The sequence below is a fragment of the Aricia agestis genome, chromosome 7, assembly GCF_905147365.1.
Source record: "Aricia agestis chromosome 7, ilAriAges1.1, whole genome shotgun sequence".
In the NCBI taxonomy this organism is placed as follows: domain Eukaryota; kingdom Metazoa; phylum Arthropoda; class Insecta; order Lepidoptera; family Lycaenidae; genus Aricia; species Aricia agestis.
Genome location: NC_056412.1, coordinates 11,611,125 through 11,634,275, shown reverse-complemented (window position 1 = coordinate 11,634,275; position 23,151 = coordinate 11,611,125). Strand labels below are relative to the sequence as shown.

Below are 23,151 nucleotides of genomic sequence, written 5' to 3'. Positions count from 1 at the left end.
AGCTGACTTGTGTGTTCTGAATACTTCAAGAACCTATTTGTTGCCGTTATTTGTATGGAATGAATAAAGGAACGTAACGCAATTTGGAGGCCTTTTAAAATGCTACGGTGCGTTGCACAAGGGCTGATATTTAAACAACGCGTTATTTTTTTTTTTCGTTTAGAGGAATTAGAATTTTCAAAATCAGCTACCCTTTTTATTTATATTTTATTAGGAAATCCCTGGATTGTGTAATACGTTCCTATTACTTATGTCGCCGAAGTAGGCAAATGGCAAGTCTTTAGTTTATATATTTTCATGAAACCCCTTGACTTTGTGTATAATCAAACTAAACAAATGCCATACAATTTTGCTACCCATCAGTATAATCCAAACTCAAAAACATGTACAACATGTGGAATCTATTTTACATCCTAAAATATAATATTGTTAGCACACAATCGCTACATGCATGGCATGACAAGCCCAACTCCCTCCTATAAATAGTAGGGTACGGCCACAGCGACAGGCAAATGAGCTGCTCTGCATTGTGCTCCAAATATAAATATTGTCTGAGTATGCCGATTGGCTCGATGAGGACAATCTATTTCAAAATATATTTTGAGTTACGTTTTACCTGAATAATGTAATATAAAGACATACAGATAAAGAAACAGACGGACATCCTTTCACATCTATAATATTAATAGATGACGGCCGTAACTCCATTGCATCAAAGTCCATTTATCGAGTGGATACAATTTTTCCTTTACCGGAACTGAAAGGGTCTCCATACCAAATGTAACTGGCATGTATCGGACGATAACTCACTGTCCGATCACTGTTACATTAGGTTTGATATACATGACAGTATGCCTGGGAAACAGGTAACTTATAGGAATCCAAAGGCCACAAACTGGAGTGTATTCAGAGAGGAATTACAGATAAACCTCGCAGCAGTCAACAAAGCTGTCAAGACCGTAGAACAACTGGAACTAGCCGTGGGAGAGCTGGAGCATAGCTTGAATGATGCTTACCTCAGAAGCTGTCCTGTTAAGAAAACGTCAAATAAACGTAACGTACCTTGGTGGAACGGTACTCTGGCGCAACTCAGGAAAGAGACCCGAGCTCTGTTTAGCAGAGCCAAAAGAGACGGGAACTGGGACGCACACAGAACCGCCCTGACGACGTTTAATTGAGAGCTAAGGAAGGCCAAAAGACGCTCTTGGGCAAGGTTCTGTGAGGAAGTGAATAACACCTCACAAACCTCCAGACTATATAAAGTCATATCTAAGGCCCCTAGCTCTCATCCCAGCACTCTGAAAAGGCCAGATGGTACTTATACTAAAACGGCGGAAGAAACACTAAGATTACTAGCCAACGTCCACTTCCCCAACAGTATCCATCTCATACGATTATTAAAACGAGACCATCAGTTGACGATTGGAGAAGAGCTTCCGTGATCTTTAAGCCTGACCGAGTCACTTGGGCAATTGACAGTTTCAAGCCTTACAAAACCGGCGGCGAGGATAATATATTTCCGGCCCTCCTACAGCAGGGCAAGGATATTATCCTTCCTATGCTACTGAAAATATTCAGAGCAAGTTTTGCGTGGGGCTACATCCCATTGGTATGGACAAAGGTAAGGGTGTCCTACATACCCAAAAGTGGGGACAGAGACAAAGCTCTACCAAAGTCATACAGATCAATTATCCTCACTTCTTTCATGCTTAAAACAATGGAGAAGGTGGTCAACCTACATATAAGGGACACCTAACTCACTAAAATGCCGCTGCATGAAAGACAACATGCCTACCAAAAAGGCAAATCTACCGAGACGGCCCTAATGGACTTGGTAGATCGGATTGATGGAGCAATTGAAGATAAAGAGATTGCGTTATGTGTCTTCCTCGATATTGAAGGCGCATTCGACAACACTTCAACCAGCTCTATCACAAATGGCCTGGCTTCAAAGAATATAGATCCAACAACTAGCAAAGCCACGCTCAATAATAGGGTAGCCTCATCTGCTATTATGGACCTGACACTCAAAATCAGGCTGACACAAGGTTGCCCACAAGAAGGTGTGCTGCCACCCCTGGAATGGTCCCTGGTAGTGGATGAGCTACTAAGGGAACTGAACCTCATAGGTTACTACGCTCAAGGGTACGCTGACGACCTGGCGATTATGGTGGTGGGAAAATGCGCATCGGTGGTCGCTGGGTTGATGCAGTCAGCACTAAGTGTCGTCGAGGATTGGTGCCAAAGGGTCAAGCTAACAGTAAACGCTGATAAGACGGTCTTGATACCTTTCACCAAAAAGATGAAGTTGGAGGGACTAAGACCCCCAACACTCTTCGGGAAAACTATTAAGTTTGCGGGTGATGTCAAATATCTAGGAGTAATCCTAGACAAAGGAATTACTTGGAATAAGTACATCGAGTATATTACGAAAAAGGCTAGAAGTGCTCTGGGTTCCTGTTGGAAGCTTGTCAGCTCTAAATGGGGTATTCGGCCGAAGGCAATGCTATGGCTATACAGGGTGCAATTAAACCTACCTGCCAATTTTTTTTGGGGCTTAGGTATCATTAGGTGAGTTCATTAAACCAATAAAAATAGGGTGTTAATTTTTTTACAATAACATATTTTATCCCAAAAAAAAATCGATGCACAATGGTCACTTCATAAGTTCGTAAAAATTACGATTACCGCTAGTACGTCGCGCGGTGCGCCGAACATATGCCATCACGCCATCAGATGCCATGAGCAAGGCGTATAGCTTTTCGAAGCAGTAGTCCAGTCCTCCCTGGAAGGTTTTCATACCTTCCAGGGAGGACTGGGAAAGAAAAATCCCAATCGATGTCCGCCCTAGCTACATAGTTTGGTTCACGGATGGATCAAGGAAAGACAACCGTGCGGGAGCCGGATTCTACGGGGGCAGGCCACCAAAAGGCAAATACGCCTGTTTGGGGGAGTTTGCGACCGTGTTTCAGGCTGAAGTCTTCGCTATCCTCGGTTATTCACTAGAAAGCCTGGAGATGGCCCTAGTTAATAAAAACGTTTTTATCTTCTCCGATAGTCAAGCTGCACTTAAAGCACTGACTGCCGCAGAAGTCTCGTCCAAATTAGTTCTGGAATGCGTTGAGACGTTAAACATGCTAGGAAGGAACAACAACATCCGCCTAGTATGGGTCCCGGACCACAGCAACGTCCCCGGCAATGAAACCGCTGACGAACTGGCTAGGCTTGGGGCCGAGAGTCTCATATATGGTCCAGAACCAGTCTGTGGTATAACTCCCAGTACCACAACTCAAGTGCTCAAGGAATGGGAACACAGACTATGCAGGAAGCAATGGGCTGAGACCCCTGGCCTTGAACACTCCAAGGCACTAATTCCTGACTTCAACAAGAAACAATCAGAATTAGTGCTCACCTTGGGTAGGAACTAATTAAGAATCCTTACCAGAAGCCTAACTGGGCACTGCAAACTCAACAAACACCTAAACAGAATGGGTATTTGTAGCATAACGACTTGCAGATTCTGTGAGGAGGAGGATGAAACACCTATTCACCTTCTCCTCGACTGCCTTGTTCTACTACAGAGCAGGAACAGGCACCTTGGTCGCCACAAATACTCGTCCACAGAGGAAATTCGTGGCACCAACCCCAACCATATCGTTTAATTTATGAGCAGTATTGGGTTGGGGATGATGCTCTAGTGCGAATGAGTCACAATAGATCCGCATGGGTCGCAGTGACGTCAGGGTTACAGCGACCTGCCTTTAAAAAAAATACTAAATTTATGCAAAATCCGTTCAGTGGTTTGAGTGTAAAGAAGTAATTGATAGACAGACAGACGAACAGACTTTCATACTTATAATATTAGTATGGAATATGGATATGTTACAATATGATAGTACTATTTTAATATTGGTAAGAATTTTAATTTTTTGAAGTCGGTTTTTGTTAAATACTCAACAAAACTACCTTATTTTGCAATAAATTATAAAAATATATGTGTAAACAACAATTATTTATAATGTTTCTTACTTACAATACCAATTTTAACCAAATTTCCAATGATATTCTATGTTACTAACGTAACTAGATTGGAAGTTTACGGTGGTAGCAACGCGTTGCCACTTCGAAGATGCCTGCAGGCATATCTCACATACATAATGACATAACGAATATATGACTTGACATTGTCTTTTGAACAAAAAAGTGGTTACGCATTTCTGAGAATCTTTTGTAAGACATTGCTACTCTAGTATTTTAGAAACTCATTGCAAATTTCAATCAAACTTTGCTTGTCCAACTATTGGTTTTGGGTGTCCCAACTACTGTAACTCCGTCCCATGACTATGTTTTACCATTTAGTTTTTATCAAAAATCAATATTATTACCATTCAGTTTTTACCAAAAAATAATATTGCATATCGTTAGATAATTTATGAACACAAATATAATATCTATTTCTATTTGATGCGAAGTATTTTATATTTTATAACTATTTCTGTAAAAAAAATCCTTAGCTGTCCAATGACTGGTAGTTTACGGTATCCAGGTGCTTTAATCATAGACTTAATATAACTAGCAATATAGGTTTATGGCTTTAATAGAATTTTGACATCCCGGTATTCGAGAGGTCATTATTGACATGTGTTTGACAGTTCTCCTTTACCAGCAGCGCTCCCGTCAATGTCACCCACGTTCAGTGTTGCCAGAAGGTTACTTTTGTAACCTTTTAGGTGATTTTTAAACTACATTGGTTACTTTTAGGTTACACTAATGAAAAGGTTACTTTTAGGTGATTTTTCGTAATTTGTAGAATTAACTTATAATTTCTTACATAAAAGCAACGTGAAACGGAACGCTCGTTTTAGACTTTTTTATGTTGGTAACTTGTTGGTAAGCTTCAAGCAGTAGAACCAACCTCGCCCGATCAGTCGGAACTCGGAAGTCGGATCGGAATCGGATTTGTTCGTTTGCCGTCGTGTCGTGCCGTTTATTGTATCAATTTACAAACTTTAATATAGAAATGTTAAATTGTACACTTACAATATAACTAATATAGTTACTATTCTATCAACATTTAATACCTTTCCAGTTTCCAGTAAAAAAATATAAAAGGTTACTTTTTATACAAAAAGGTTACTTTTTTTATATTTCAGGTAATTTCTGACAAGACCCGACTGGCAACACTGCCCACGTTCATTTAAAGCCTTGATAAATATTAGAATGGACGTAAAATGTAGTAAAATATGAATTGATATTTGTATTTTGTATAGAGCACTCGCTTGAGATTATTAAAATTGCCTAAAGTTTTTCAAAACTGTTGCTTTTCTATCTATGTGTGTGAATTACGAATTTCAGTTTAAAACTTCTGAAAAATCGATGAAACATGTCTTTGCATTGTGACCCTGGCCATCATAAATTTGTTGCTGTTCAAATTGAAGAAAATGATATTAATACGGGCCTTTATAAAGTTCTCAAAGTTCTGCGACCAAATTGGTCTGTCCCCAATATCAAGTTTAAGGTATTTAACACACTATTTTGCATGATTTTCTATTAAAATAATAATATTATTATTTCAACTGATTTTCACTCTACTTTCAAGGTTTTTACCGATGGTATTACAAATAAATTAGTAGCTTGCCAAGCAGATGGTGAAGATATAGTTTTGATTCGCATTTATGGTAATAAAACAGATCTCCTTATTGATAGAAATGCAGAAGTAAGGTTAGTGTCCACTCCTCATAAATAGCAAATAATTTTGTTTATTGTATTAAAACATTAACTTGATATTATTTGTTATTTCAGAAATATTACTAATCTACATAAAATAGGTTTGGCCCCAGAGATATATGGAGTATTTAAAAATGGACTTGCTTATCAATACTATCCTGGTGTAACTCTGACTCCGGAATCAGTAGTTGATGAAAAAATATGGAAACTTATAGCCAAACAGATGGCTATTATGCATAAAGTTCAAATCGAACCTGAGGTAATTTATATTAATTATTTTCTCTCCTCTTTTATTTTTCTTTCTTTTCTTAAATCTTTAACAAAATATGTGATTCTAAATATTTATATTAAGTAAAACATTTTTAAAATATTATATTATATCATAATCACGTTAATCCATAATATATTTTTATGAAAAGACTATCAGCTGCACAAATACTAAATTTTGTACATTTTTAAAATTTTCTTTTGTATGTAGAACATTGTGGTTAGCAATTATTAATACATACTTTACAACATAATATATTAAAACAAATTGACAGTATTAACCTAAGATAACTTATATTTTTGTTTTGAAATGTACAGAAAATAAGATAAACAATAATTTATTATTTTTATATATTTAGATTATAAGAATAATTTTGTGTCATTCAAATTAGAGCAGGACCTAGAGGTAAGTGAGTATACATAATCAGAGTGCCAAAATTTGTAAAGAAATTTAGTAAAGGAAAGATAAAAGTTAAGAATGTGGATCTAGCCAGTCAAATGTTTAGTCTAATGTTAGGTCTCAGCTAAATCCGGTCATAGTTGATGTCACTCAGATATTGCATACTCGACTACCTCTAGTGTCTCCACTAATTTAAAAAATATTAATTGATATTCCATATTAGCAAATCATTATAATTTTAACAGATTAATAGAGAACCAGCAGTTTGGGATAAAACAGAACAATTTTTATCATTAATACCAGAGCAATTTTCCAATCCGAATAAGCAAAAAAAGTAAGTATTACTAATGTTTGAGGAATTGGTATTACATTGTAAAAAATTAGTATCATATTTTATAAATAATAATCATTTTAACGAGGCCTGTTTGTTAACCTGATGTCCTACATTGATTGCAGCTAAGTGTTTCAATGACCAACCAATTTATCTAATAGAATGTTGAATATTCTGACCTCATTTCATATCAATACTTATTTGGGCAGAGTTCTTCAAAGTAATAAATATAATAGTCTCTATGTTTTACTTTCTGTACTTGTTTTAATAAAACAATGTTTCGTATTTTCATGTATTTATAATGTACATGTGTTATGTGATGGTAAAAATGTCTAATTCTAAAAACCATACTTAGAGGCAAATTTTTATGTAAGCCCTACACATTAACTGTAAAGTTCTTGTTAACATTAAGTTTATTACACTGATGATTAATTAGTAATATATTATGTCTCTGAGACTGGCGGTAACTGGTAGACTTTCGCCTGTGTGGTTTTCACCTGCATGTTTTCTTTCTTCTCGTATTATTCAGAAGAAAATAAATATTTTGTGCCCTCTAAGTTAAACAAACTTTAAAAGCATTGCAAATAACATTTGTTGATGATGCAGTGCAAGGCTATCGCTTCATATCAGGCGATCCACTTGTTCGTTGGTCTTTAAATTTTTCAAGTACTTCTTTTAATATACATACTAGCTATTTGACCGAGCTTTGCTCGGTATTCGATAAAACACGAATAAAATGACATTTACTAAAAATGATTCCTAGCTAGATCGATTTATCGCCCCCGAAACCCCCTATATACTAAATTTCATAAAAATCGTTGGAGCCGATTCCGAGATTCCAATTATATAGATATATATATCCAAGAATTGCTTGTTTAAAGATATAAGATTTGCTGTTGTTTGTGTTTGTCGACGCCTCGTCGTGATGTTAATCGTCCGCGTGACAATCTCTTTATCTATTTGGTTGTTATGATGTGTCGTTGGCTGTAAACATAACTTTATCCTATCATAATATTACAAAATTGTAAGCAAGATTTTTTTGTAATAATCTCGTTTTCTTTAAGGTTTTCTTCAATATGATATGTAACTTATCTTTTCAGTCAGTTTATAGATTCATCTTGGCCTTTGCTCATTCTAAAGATAATAATTATTCATTGCCATTGAATTATAAATTATTGCAATTTACTAATACCCAATATAAAAATTTTATAGTAGGTATTGGAAGTAAAAAATTCTATAAATATATTATAAAATGTTTATAGAATTTTTAATTAAGTATTAAAATAATTAGCGAGCGCTGGAATGTCTAAACTAGTAAGTAATACAGAATTATTATTGATATTTAGTACATGTACTTACTAATTATTCCAAAAAAATATTTTTGAAATTTGCTTTGCTCTGTCTTGATTCCTTCACATTCTAGCATTCGCGACTGTCCTAATGTTTAGTTGTGTTTTATGTGTGTATTGTATAACCGCAGTGCTTTTATCGACTGTTGTAGATTTGCGAATAGCTTTGGGTCAATAACGAGACTAAGGATAGAGTTTGAGCGTCTAAAGTCGAAATTAACAAAAACTGACAGCCCGATTGTGTTTGCTCACAATGATTTGCTTCTAGGAAACGTGATCTACAATGAAATTAGTGGGACTGTTAAGTTCATAGACTATGAGTACGCCGCGTATAATTACCAAGCGTACGATATTGCGAATCACTTCAATGAGTTTGTCGGTAAGTGTTTATACATAATTATGTCGAATGGTAGCGGCGCGGCGAGGCGAGCACTTTTAGGAAGATCGCAGACGACAGATTTTTTGTGCGATCTCCCTTAGAGTCATATGATTTTAAACATTATCTTCATTATTGTAATACATATATCGCTTGAGACTTCTACGGCCGCCCGTGGCCGCTCGTGGTATATAATGTGGTCATGTATTATAATCACGGAGCTAATACTAAGAGGAGGTGTTGTAATCAAGTTTCCTTATGAAACGACGCGTGACAGTTTGCGGGGTGAAGGGGTGTCAAGCTCCGCCCACTTCTCAATATTTCATCTATCGGCTAAAAGCAAAACTACTAGCTTAGGTCGATGTTGATGTTACTACGTAGTTCAACTATCTTACACTAGATGTCGTTTTGTCTTGAATATTATGGGACGTACTACGGCCTTGGATATTTTTTACGTTTCAAATAGTTATCATAGGTGACGACAGATGGCGGTTTATAAGTAATAAAATAATAAAAGCTATATAATCACGGTTTAGCTATTAAATGTGTTTAAGACTAAGTGTATAAATGTTTTCAGTATTCAAGTATTATTATTGTAATAAACTTATGCAAAATTATACGCATTTACGTCTGTATTATCTTCAAAGGTTTGGCCACCTAGTGTCAAGTAGTATAATTAACGCTGAAAGCTGAAATGTTCTAGAACTTTTTAAATTACATTTAAAATTATTTCCAAATGAAATGTGATAGTATTTATATTATCAGAACGTCTGTCTGAGTGTTTTCGACATTGTAAAACATAATACTTCAATCCTTTCCTTGTTAAATACGCAGAAAACACCAATTTATTGGGAGTCTCGTTACGTGTGCACCTGACAAACGCTGAAAGTGTACTGACTTAAGCCCCGCCCACAATGATGACGTCAGGACCTAGTTGAAAATCACAGTGCACAGTTGCTTAGGCCAGCTCCTCTTCGTATGAGCTCCGTGATTACAATACACTAGCTATTTGACTTAGCTTTGCTCGGTATTCGATAAAACACGAATAAAATGACATTTTCTAAAAATGATTCCTAACTAGATCGATTTATCGCCCCCGAAACCCCCTATATACTAAATTTCATGAAAATCGTTGGAGCCGATTCCGAGATTCCAATTATATATATACAAGAATTGCTCGTTTAAAGATATTAGATAATAAGATAATGAAGATAATGTTTAAAATCATATGGCGCTAAAAGTGCTCGCCTCACCGCTGTCATTCTGGTGTGGCGCGGCCCTTATTGATTCAGTGGCGTTGCTAGCATTGGGGCCATATAAAACATCAAATATGTGTCTGATGGCTCTAATATGCCTTTAATATGGCTATTAAACGTTTAATATGGTCCCAATGCTAGTGGCCTAGTAAATATTTTTTACTATGCTCACTGTATGTTTGTGACTCATGTAGTGCGAAACTTTCGGTCTTCCCGCTAAAACGGCTGAACCAATTTTGATAAAATTTGGTGTAGAGTGTAGACACACTTTCAGAGACAGAAAGGATAGTTTTTGTTGCGAAAAAATGTACAGTTTCTGTACGATAACGAATTTCGGTACAGCATTAGTAGTTAATATGTCTATTATTTTTATAGTAGCTGCTTTATTTTAAACCAAGTCACAAAATTTCACAAAATTTTAACATGAACTTTGTGGCTCGTCCGCTTGGACCATATAGCTACCGACAACACCTTAAACAGACATTGATAAACAACCTTCGTGCGAGGCTGACTCGCAAAGCGCGTATTAAATACTTATTTGCAGTTGTTTAGCTCCATTCGCGTTCTAATCCATAACTGGCGTCTGGCTGTTGCCGCTTCACGCCCAAACCGCTGAACCGATTTTGTTGACATTTCTTATCGAGCAACGATATCAAAATACTTCTAATTCTATGGTATGGAGATACTTTGAGTCCCGGGAAAAGACCATAATTTTTTATCCCGGAAGAATGTTCTGCTCCCTCTGGATCGTATCCAACGAAGGGCTGCTCGAATTGTTGACTGCCATAGTGTTTCAAACAGCTTCGACCCCCTGGAATTACGCCGAGATGTAGCTTCACTCTGCATCCTCTATCGGTTGTATCACGGGGAGTGCTCTGAGGAATTGTTCGGATTCATACCACCTGCAACTTTTCGCTATCGTCCCACGCGAAAAACATACCATCCTCATCACCTTGATGAGTGGCAGTCTTCCACAGTACGTTTTTCGCGTAACTTTCTGCCGCGCACTGTAAAACTCTGGAATGAACTGTCACCAGCAATATTTCCAGACCGATACGACCTGCAAACCTTCAAGAAAAGAGCGTATTCCCTATTAAAAGGCCGGCAACGCACCTGCAGCTCTTCTGATGTTGCGAGTGTCCATGGGCGACGGTAGTTGCTTACCATCAGGTGACCCGTTTGCCCCCTTATTTAATAAATTTAAAAAAAATGTACGATTCCCGCGCGATAAATACATTTTGGCGTAACGGACTTTTCGGGCGTCATCTTAGGTTACATGTCTTTTAAAAGTAATAATTTACGTAGTTTAGTTACTACTTGGCAAAATAATAAGGCTGAGTCTAAAATAAATGATGATGTCATTTTTATTAAAATACAAAATACAAGAGTTAAGTATATAGATAATCTATACTATCTATACTAATATCATAAAGAGGTAAACTTTGTTTGTATAATTGTAATGAATAGGCTCAAAAACTACTGGACCGATTTTTAAAATTCTTACACCATTCGATAGCTACATTATCCATGAGTAACATAGGCTAAATTTTATTTAGGAAAAAATAGGTTTCCGTAAGATATTTGGGTTTTTCGGAGACAAGGTGTAAAAAATCAACCAGAAAAGTTACTTATTTTGCGTACGCTGCCTAAACTATAAAATATAGAACCATAAAATGTTCTAATCAATTGTAGATCTTATAAATATCTACAAAAAAGTCCGCGACACACTATACCTATCTATGTCAAGTAAGGCACAACAATTTTTTTATTTAAAAAATCTTGAATTTTTTTGGACTAAACGCGTTTATTTTACTCATGCTGTTAATCATTATCAAAATAAATTATTTAATCACTAAGTACAGTTTATGTAGATAATATTTGGTCTTTAATGACTAAAATTGGACGTTTGGTTTTGAAATTATGGCGAAATTAAAATATGTATTACGATTTCTACTGCACGGCCCGTTGCGAAGTGGGCGTCATCAAGGCGGGAGTCGTGTGCGAGAGGGGAATTTAGGGCCGGTATAAATAGTCAGTACTTAAGATGCGACCCGGTCTCAAGACGCGGTTCGGCTCTGTGATTGGTCCAAATTTTGACAGCCAACCAATCACAGAGCCTGAACCGTGTCTTGAGACCGAGATGCATCTTGAGTACTGACTATTTATACCGGCCTTAATGTATTAGTTCTTTTCAGAGTTAGAATATTACACGCTATTAACATTTTCTTAAATATTTGAAAATGCCTAAGAGAGCCAGGTCTCTTATATTACTATATATATATGACTAATAATGTCAAATATATGACAAATATATGACTAATAAGTCACTTCAATAAAATAATATGGGCCAAACAACGTTTGCCGGGACAGCTAGTATAGATAGGGGAAGTACGTACAAAACGACATAGTGTTTTCATTTTTAATCATAACTCTTTATTTTAAAAAGCTACAATCATCCTCCATACAAAACAATCATCATTGGTTCATTAACATAATGTTTATGCATCTTATTATCAAATAGGAACGATAGAAAAAATAATATTGAGATCAATCAAAACATCTAGCAAAAACCATTTTGTCCATACTGTCAGGACAAAATGACATACACAATACGGACATTATGACATACATAAAATTATAAGCACAGTTCACAAACAAAGTTCTTTGTTTTCTTCGGAACATCAGCGCATGATGCATGAGCCCAACGAGAACACTCAAGACACCTCAGCCAACACTCGCCGGGCTTAGATCGTGAATAAAGATCATTGCAATAAATACACGGACAGTCATCATCATCATCTACATCTGATAACAAAGCATTTTCATGAGAGCTTTCATCATCACTGTCAATTTTTTTCTCTACTTTTTTCTTTTTTCTGATAGACTTTTTCGCTTTCATTTCTTGCTTGCCTGAGGTAGATGGTATTTCAAAAAGAGTCTTTTTTACTTTCCTTTTCTTTTCTTTAGGTGGAGCTTTTGGTGTGTTTGCATCTTTGAGTTCTATTATGTTAGGAGTGGATGTTAAATGCCAGTGGTGTTTTCGGGGTTTCTGTTTTCGTATACCTTGGCCCTGAATGTACGGCCCTTGTGGCGCTGGTGAAATGGTCTCCACGGGAAATAGCAATGAACCTTTAGCTTTTTGCTCCATAGAAGAATCAGGTCTCTCGTCGGGTGCTGCCTCTGCATTTACCGTATTTGGCTCCATAGAAGAACCAGGTCTATTGTCATTATCAGTTGCTTCTCCATCCATCTCCAAGATTGAAGGACTGGGGGTCGCCTCTGCATTTATGACATGTTGTTCTATCGAAGAATCAGGTATTTGCCCATCATCAGTTGCATCTTCTTCATGCATTTGGAGCGCCGAAGGAGGAGCATTTGCAAGAGTTTGAGCAACGTCAGTTTGATTATTCAACGGAATATTAGTTGTTTCTGCTGGTGCAAACATATAATCTGGAAAAATTTCTGGATTTATGGGCCATAGTCCTGTTTTTTTAAATCCATTTGTAGCGTTCTGTATCGTTGCACTTTTACCGTAAGCTTCAGTAAACAGCTGTCCAATTTGTAAGTGAGTGACTACTCGCCCTGGATGATTCTTTAACCATTTAGATATTTCTTGATGAAAATAGGTTTTGAGAGGTCCATAAATACTCACGTCTAATGGCTGCATCCGGTGTGTGCAATGCGGTGGCAGACAGAGCATTGCAATACCATTCTCTTTAGCATAGGTCACTGCTTCGAAACTTTTGTGACTAGCATGACCATCACACACAAGTAGGACTGGATCGTCAATACTGGATTTTGTATGTTTTTGAAAATGCTTCAACCATTTCACAAATAGCTCAGCATTCATCCATCCACTCTCTTGTGCTAGTCCTAGTGTGCTAGTAGGAGCTTCGTCCACTAGTTCGTTCTTCATGTTTTTACGAGGGAAAATCATACAAGGCGGTATGAACGAGCCAATTGCATTTGTACAACAGACCACTGTTACATTCGAACCTCTCTCGGCACTCGTAAGGCTGCCGACTTGCTTTCTACCTTTAGTGGCAATAATTTTTTGTGGTTTTTGTACTGTAGTCAGGCCTGATTCGTCTACATTGTAGATGCGATGTGGTGGAAAATTGTAATCATTTACAAGTTTTTGATACTCTTGAAAAAACTTTGCCACCTGTGGTTTATTAAATGCTTGAGCTCTAGCTGCTGAAGTAGCTTCAGGGGTACGCAGAGAAATGTCCTGGTTCCTTTTAAGAAAGCCATCAAGCCATTCTTGCCCAGCACGTTTTTTTTCTTTGTTGAAATTATGCTTTATCCCATTCATCTCCGCCAAATTAAAAGCAAGTTCTTGAACTGCTTTTCGCGTTAATCCAAAAAGTCTAGTTTCCAGGAACTTTATGTGGTCAACCAATTCCCTTTCAATTTCAGGAGTAAAGATACACTTAAAACTTCCTAAGCCTTTAGTATTAGGCAGTATAGTTTTGTTCGCATTTAATGCATGTCTTCTAAGCGTAGCTTGTGGAACACCAAAAGTTTTTGATGCTGCCAGCCATCCCATCCTATTTGCTTGAACTGCTTCAATTGCTTTTTTCATAGATTCTTGACTCCAAGCCTGACGGTTGGTTGTTCTCTTATAGTCACGTGGCATTGTACCTGAGTAATATTAATAATTTATTAAAAAACATTATCTGTTAGAATATCGAGAACGGACAAAATGACATACTATGTCATTTTGTCCGATTTGTGGGTATGTCATTTTGTCCTACAGACCTTGAAAACAAAAACAAATTCACGATTTCTCGAAAACACAGATTCTCGTATTAAAACCTACTGATATTACAAGCCAATATACTAATGCTACGAACTGAGTAATATCCTTCATGAAACTATGCACAAAACTTACCAGGAACAAGCAGAAATCCATGTAAACAAAAAACTTTTACGACCGTCAAACACTTGTTGCTCCACTGCAATGGCGCGACTGGACCAATAGCGCTTGAAGTCTCGCAGGTTTCCAAACATGGCGGCCGTCACGTGCAGTAATGTCAAACACCGCGCTACAGCGCGCCAATTTTGAATAAAGCCCGATGTGTCATTTTGTCCATATATGTCATTTTGTACGTATTTCCCCTATATAGCCCGCAACATACCTAGTTTGCGAAGAAATTAGATTTTTTCCGTGTACATTGTACACTAGAGCAGATCATATTATAGGTATACCGTTCGGTGCCTTTTAAACGTCAAAGTAGGTATGTAATAAAACAACTTAGGAATTATAGTTCGTTACATAATAAATTACGTACATTGTAGTAAAAACTTCTTTAATATTATCTTAAATATTTCTTGCTTCACATCAAGGTTATCTCAATTCTCAAAGCATTTGTGGTGAATATGTTTGACGGTTATTATCATGTAGGCACTAAATACTAATATACATAATAACTAAAAAATCGGCCAAGTGCGAGTTGGACTCGCGCATGAAGGGTTCCGTACCACCGTTGAAATTTTCACAGTTGTTGCCACTATAACAACAAATACTAAAAACAAAATAAAATTAATATTTAAGAGGGGCTCCCATACAACAAACGTGATTTTTTTACCTTTTGGCTTTTTTGCTCTTTATTATCAATAAAAGAAATTGAGGTAGGTACTTGAATTTTTCACACAATTCTTAGTTCTATGTGTACTTTAATATTTAATAATAATATTAATATTTAATAAAAAATTAAGAGGGGCTCCCATACAGAAAACACAAATTTTGGCCTAATTTTGCTCTATAATGGCACGGAACCCTTCGTGCGCGAGTCCGACTCGCACTTGGCTGATTATTTATATGTGGTACGGGCCGTAGTTAATAGTTAACTTACAAACTGCTCTTATATATTTTGGCTGATACGCTCTCAGCGCCTTAAGGCCAGGTAGTCGCTAATTTTCATGGCTTTGAATAAATAATATTAACAAATAAATAGTGGCGTTTTACCTACCAATAAAACGCATATTAATTTACTTACCTTATTCGAAGCTTATTTAATTGAGATAGGCACTACGTTTCCCGCCATTATATCCATACTATTGACTTCCGGTTACTTCCACTTTCGTCCCACCATGGTGAAGAGGTAGGGAGAGTTTATAAAAGCGAGCTAACTCGTCTGCCAGTTTATTGCGTCTATACTCACCAGGCAGAATTTAAACTATAAGCTTCGAATAAGGTAAGTAAATTAATATGCGTTTTATTGGTAGGTTAAACGCCACTATTAATTCCCTGTACCGTTATTCGAAGCTTATTTAATTGAGAATTGTTTGTTATCGCCTGGTGGTAACGAAAATTTACGGAATGTAAACTAGACGCCAAGGTGAAAGATACAAAATTATAATATAAATCAAAAATCAAATAGTTTATTTTTAACAACCAGTAGTACCAACTACTATGGGAACGCCAGTTTATATAAATATATAAATATCTTATATTGGACAATTGACCACCCAATTTTTCAATGCAACTGCTGATCAAATACTTCCCGGCGTAGCAGTTATACCCACATCTTTGAAAAGGGATTCGATCCACCCTGAAATAATGGTCCTTTAGGCAGGTTTAATCCGACCTCTGCAAGTAATAATAAATTATGTGAAATGGTTGTATTCCGCCTAGAACCGAGTACCTCAATAGTTCTTTAGTAGGTCCAGATTGCCTGTAATCAGAAAAGTCAGTTTTTGAACCAAAAGATGGCCAAAATATTATTTCATTAGCATTTTGTATACAATGGTCATTATCAATCTTTAGCAGGGTTAGAACATGAATTATTGTTCTACCAGAACATAAGAGCAGTAAAAACGGCTGTATGTCTTTGTACTTGAAAAGGGTTGTCATGTTCTAAAGCGTAATTGCTTAGATATGATGCCAAACTATCTATATTCCATATTGCTGGTTTTGAGCTTGTAGGTTTTTGTAAAGCTATGGATTTTAACATTTACTCAACTATATTATAAGAACTAATTTCTCCAGCCGAATTCGGGTTACAAAGAGTTGAAACAACCGACTTGTGAAGGTCTGATAAAAACCTGGCTACATCTTCGATTCGATTTGACACACACGCATCAGCTTAATGGCTGCTAGTGTGGTTACACAATAATAATAATAATCTTCACCCTGTGGATTACATGAATCGACTTGATTTTGGTTTGACCAGTGTAGCCATCGTTTCCAAGCAACATTATAAGCTTTTTTGTGTAGAATTACGAGATGAATGCCATGACATACATAGAAGATCTACTTACAGTTTGCTCCAGGTTCTTATGCACTGACTCCACCTCCTCATTTCGGATTTCTAAACTACCAGTGTCATCTTGTGGACCCCGGGTGATGGCAGACCCGTCGACACCTCGATGAGGAACTTGTCCAGGCGTGGAATTGTGTATGGGGCGGCAGTCGCTCGGGCTTTCAGATCTGATCACTACCAGCAAGTATATTCCCTGTGCGTGATTGAGATGATTCAAAACTTTGGGTATTAGACATTGTGGCGGAAATATCCACGCTAACAGGAAAATCCACTGCAGTAAAAAGGAGTCTAGAAAATGTTGTTCGTTACCACATGCACCAGACTGAAAGCAAAGAACTCGATCACTGGAATGCCCTATCTGCTGAAAATTGTATTTGTCCATTCGGACGTCAGATACCACTCTGGTTTCCGACAAAGCTTTGACAAATGTTCGCCGTGGCTGTTGTAAATCCCTGAAATGTGAAAAAACTAAGGTGTATTTGATATCGTTCTAAAATTTTGTAACAAAGTTTTTGAGATTTGGTGCCGCCTTCGTGACGAAGGTATGCGATTACAGTTTTATTGTCGCTTTGTAATAAAACTGTACATTCTTTCATTATTTTATGATGACTTTGAAAAACTTTTAACATAGCTAATATTTCTTTCTGATAACAATGGAGCATGATTTTGTCTTGCGACCAAAAACAGGGTAGACTAAAATTATTAAGACGAGCGCCCCATGCGATGTCAGAAGCATCAGTTTCTTCTCGAGCCACCAATCCAAAATGTTCCTGGCGTCTGCCGGAATCGTACCTCATCTGGTGTCCGATTTTAACATTCTGTTGAGCAGCATCAAAAGCGCGCGAAAATTGAGCTGACCTGTGGGTACAGTAAAACTAACAAAGTTTAATAGACTGACTAAGCTCTGTATCTCTTTAAGGGATACACGTTGCTTTTTATGAATTTCACAAATTTTTGGTTTTTAGAATTTGTAATTTCTCTATAGGAACTCGCTTTATATTAGTAGTAGGATTCCACTCGATTCCTAAATAAACTATTACTTAAATGGAAGAAGAATCGCTTTTTCCTTGTTAATAATCCATCCTAAAAATTCTAAGGTTTGTACGGCAACATGAACATATTATGTCTCCTTAACTCATTTGATCTTGACTGACATAATATTACTATATTAAAGCACAAATCAATAGGCGTGTTAGTTTTTCCGTAAAGTGTACCACAAAATGTACAGGTTGTGGGATATTCCAGGACTCGCTTTGCTCGCCCTGATAAACCATGATACGAATACCTTTTTTTTTGCGAAGAACTTGAGCCACCTAATTGGTTATTGTCGCGAAAGCTCTTGGAGCAGTACTCAGTCAATGGTAGACACGTCATTTCCCAAAGTTGCTTTTGATATATTAAGCGTTAGAATCTACGAGACTCGAACGTGAAAGCATACCTGTGTCAGATTCACTTTGCAGAGCCAGTCTCCCGGCTGTAGAAAATCTGGAACCCAAAACATGTTCAGAAGTTTGAACTTCGTTGTTTTGATGTAGTAATTCAGAGCCCTTAAGTTGAAGACAGGCTGTGCAGTACCGTCCGTTTTGCGTACTAAAAACATTGACGATGTGCTTGGAGATGGATTGCATAGCTCCAAGACGCCTTCGCTTATTTTGTGGATAGTGGCAGTCATGTCGCGAGAATGAGGAATTTGTACTGTTCTTTTTTGCATCCCCACGTAAATAAGGGCAGGCTTTTTGCAAAAAGGTATACGATACCTAGAATTTTCAGTATTGTTTCTGGTGCTCCCAACTGCCTCCATCAATCCACATATTGAGCGAGACGGCCGGCCTGATATTTCGTGTCAAAAACGACGTCGCTTAACATCACCGGTGTTGTGGGCATGCGAGGTGGCATGTTTATGTCCAGATCCTCTGTTTGCCTGTTTAAAGTGGTTACGTGATGTGCCACGTCCACGAAATGACCCACGATTACTCGGTAGGACTGAATGAGAGCTGTGGTGACTGCTAGCTTGCGTTGGCAGATCGTTTGGGTAACAACCACAACAACCCTGTAAGGGTTTTTTTTATGAGATGAGGCTTTTTACCCTCTGCCTGCAAGGTGACCGCACGCGATTTCCTCAGAGGTCAAAACACTTCCGACTACCAGCTTACCTTACCACGCTTCGTCTACTGTAGACGTATTTATCGTTGGATCGCGAACTTGTTTTGTTATAACCTCACGTCGGTGACCACATATATTATGCAACGTATCTGAGGAGATTCTCTGATAGAGTACCTTCAGAAAAAAAGTTCAGCGGAGCTAAAATGGTCGCATTTCACAATTCCTCTAAAATCAATTCAGAAACTGAATCGTCAAAACCGTCAAACTGACGAATGTCAAATTAGTACAAATTACTAGACATGAATTGCAAGCAGACTGCAGAGTGACCATTTTGTGATTTAATAAATAAACAAATAAAAATCATATTATGATTCATAATATGATTCTCCAAGGCGACCATTTTAGCCCCGCTGATAATTTGTTATTAACACCTGTATAATCCGGATTTTCCTCCTTAAACCATTTTGTGACGTCAGTGAGTGGTTTTATGACGCACATAGTAAGCGCTCCAAAAGCCTTATCATGGCCAGAGGATTGGAGATTTAGAACTACTTCATTAGTCTCCAAGCTCGTGAATCTTGGAGATGATAGATAAGTTTTTTGAGCCTCTGCATACCTTATATCACTTCCAAGAGGCGTCGTCTAGATGTTGGAGATTTCATAAAGGCTTTAATGATTTTCTGAGGATTTAGGAACCGATGGTTCCTAAAATTAAGCATTAATAATCTTTTTCTGGAATATCGTCATATAGGTTGCGGCTAACATTAAAAAACAACATATAATATTGTCTTTTACCTTATTTAAATACTGAGTATTATTCTGATGCGGCTGCAACTATAATGTCACTAATTTCTTTGTACATCCGTTTGTATTACGGTCTGAGTGACACCTGCGTTTGCCCCCTCCTTTTTTTTACTACGGTGCTTAGCCGAGTCTGAAGAGCTAGTGGATGAGCTGTCACTATCGGAGCTAGAAATTAGAAAGTACATCGCGGTGCAGATGGATCTGGTATCAACCATTTTCACATATTTTATTAGCATTTCCATTCGTCCTAAAAATAAAATGCTGAAAAGCAAGTCATTAAATTAATAATTTCATTATGTTAAACTAAAATTGTTTATAAACTTGTAAGTGATAAATAAAATTTGTAAATGATAATTAATTTTATTTGAGCGGAAAACCGTTAAAGAAAACTAAGATGAAAATATTAAATATTTTATACTTTTTTCATCGATAGTAATAATTAATTAAAATTATACTTAATTAAAAACAGTTGTCATTATGTTAACAAAATAAATTATTAAATTAGTACTCTTTTCATATTTTTTATTTCTCATATTATATTAAATATATTTAAGGAATTTAATTAATATTAAAAGAATATAACATACCTATATTTTTACATATTCATTTATTATTATTCCTATATTAATTATACCTGTGTAATTCCTTGAAACAAATTGCACTTATACCTGTGTAATTCCTTGAAATAAATTGCACTTATACCTGTGTACAAAAATACTACCGTATCGGGCGGGAAACAAGACGCCAATGAACTGGCAGACGAGTTAGCTCGCTTTTATAAACTCTCCCTACCTCTTCACCATGGTGGGACGAAAGTGGAAGTAACCGGAAGTCAATAGTATGGATATAATGGCGGGAAACGTAGTGCCTATCTCAATTAAATAAAATTCGAATAACGGTACAGGGAATTAATAGAGTCCTTTACGTCGATATTCGTACTGAAAGCCATCGAGCTGCTAATTTTAGGGACTACTTGGCCTTAAGATGGCATTTAATTAATATTATATGATTCATATCAAGATCTTGTAGTAGTGTAAAGGTTTGACCACACCTATGAAACAGCCTCTCAAGCAGCAGTTTGAGACCACGGTTGAAAGCAGAGTTTCATTTAGTTAATACGCTCATTCAATCACTTCATTTAGTTAATACGCCAGTCGCCACACATAGTATTACGTACGGTACAGTCCATCTACTAATTCAAACAGCATCTCAAAAATGATTTTGATTAATCTCAGCGATAAGAGTGGTTTTAATGCGTAGTGATATACATAAAGTACAACTAGCTATTTGACCGAGCTTTGCTCGGTATTCCATGAAAATGACATTTTCTAAAAATGATTCCTAGCTAGATCGATTTATCGCCCCCGAAACCCCCTATATACTAAATTTCATGAAAATCGTTGGAGCCGATTCCGAGATTCCAATTATATATATATATATATATATATATACACAAGAATTGCTCGTTTAAAGATATAAGATTTATGTTAACTAATTTTACAATTTTTCATTTCAGGTCTGTCGATCGAAGATATTGATTATCAAAAGTATCCAAGCAAAGAGTTTCAGTGTTCATGGATACGAACTTACCTGGCTGAGTTTTTGGACTCTGCTCCTTCGACAGAGGAGATAGAAAAAGTCTATAGAGAAGTCCAGTGTCTGTCCCTTGCCTCACACTTTCTGTGGGGAGTTTGGTCGTTGGTACAATATGAGCTGTCGGACATCGATTTTGATTTTGGAAGGTAATCTGTTGTTTTAATATTAAATAGGTACTATTTGACTCCGATTGAACAAGACCTTGACGAATCAACGTTTACCAATATCCAGCCCCGGATTTATAAAAAATAAAAAAGCCTTTATACTACGCCACGGTGTACGGGCGGCAGCGTCCTAGGAGGGCGGCACCGCCCATAGAGGCTCTACAGATTTCGTACGTGGGCGGCGGAAATAAAGTGGCCTACACTCACAAAAAATATAAATTCGGCACTGCCAATGATAAGCGATAATGCGATAAGTTTTCGTGTCTGAGCCGTACAGCATTGTGAATCAGGCTCCAGTTTTCCAATGCGCTGATTCTAAATACCTTTTTTTAGTAAAACAAGAAAAAGAATCCAACTGGCTCCGTAACTTTTATGTAACGAGCGTTACACTCATACTCGTAGCTGAGGCCGGTATAAATAGTCAGTACTCAAGATGCATCTCGGTCTCAAGACACGGTTCAGGCTCTGTGATTGGTTGGCTGTCAAAATTTGGACCAATCACGAAGCCCAATCGCGTCTTGAGACCGGGTCTATAGTAAAAGGAGGGGAAGTAAGTTATCTTCATACAAAGGCACCGCGCGCGGCTTGTCAGGTCAACTCAAAATCTCGGCGGTACCAGCTGCAGCCTCTAAAACTCGCCGAGATTTTGTTATGTGCCGTACGTGGCGACGCATTGATACTATACACATACAAGCCGCGCGCGTCTCCTTTGTATGAAGATAACTTACTTCCCCTCCCTTTTACTATGCCGGGTCGCATCTTAAGTACTGACTATTTATACAGGCCTAAGACTGAGATTGTATCATACACTTGAAAAGCTTCCTCCTTCTGGCGCAGTAATATTACAAAAAAGGAAAAAGTGAAGAAGATTAATTATAATTTCGATGGTAACAGCCATATCTGACGTAAATTTTGAAATTTACCTAATGCTAGGATAAATATTATCTAAGATAACATTTATCTCGGCGTGCAATTACGGCCCTCTTATGACCGCTGCATTATAAAATAATTCCACGCACAGCGATAAGGAATATTAGCATAATAAATACTGTATATTATTTTGTAAGCATTATTAACCTGTTAACATCACTGTTCTGTTTCAGATATGCGGAGATTCGTCTTAACAGATATTTTGAGCTAAAGGATCTCGTATTCAAAGAAAGTTTGTTATAACATTGGATATCAACATTTCATAGTAAATTTTTTGTCTTATGTATTATTTGTACATAATCTTTGTATTTAGCTTATGCCAAAGTGTATCTAACCTAAGATTTTCAATAAGTGTTAAGTACTTATTATAAAATATCATATTTAATTTAATAATCATTATTAAGGCTCATTTCAAATTATAGTTTCGAATTGGCAAAGTATTGTTAACCAAAGTAATAGAAATTTTATTGAAAATTTATGTTTTGTCTCTGATGCTGAATCCCCAACCCTTATTATAAGCCTTATTTTACCCCGGTTTTCTGTGTCTAAAGTCTTAACACATTAGGCCGCAAAAGCGCGG

General features: G+C 36.9%; 1 protein-coding gene across 1 annotated transcript; it reads left to right on the top strand.

The window, feature by feature from the left end:
- The first annotated feature begins 5,235 nt into the window (after positions 1–5,235).
- LOC121728833 (ethanolamine kinase) lies at positions 5,236–22,965 on the top strand. The gene is made up of 7 exons (XM_042117140.1): positions 5,236–5,518; positions 5,600–5,721; positions 5,803–5,986; positions 6,640–6,728; positions 8,227–8,453; positions 21,398–21,623; positions 22,745–22,965. Exons 1-7 carry the CDS (start codon positions 5,384–5,386, stop codon positions 22,812–22,814), a joined length of 1,053 nt encoding a protein of 350 aa, XP_041973074.1. The 5' UTR covers positions 5,236–5,383; the 3' UTR covers positions 22,815–22,965.
- Positions 22,966–23,151: the final 186 nt, after the last annotated feature.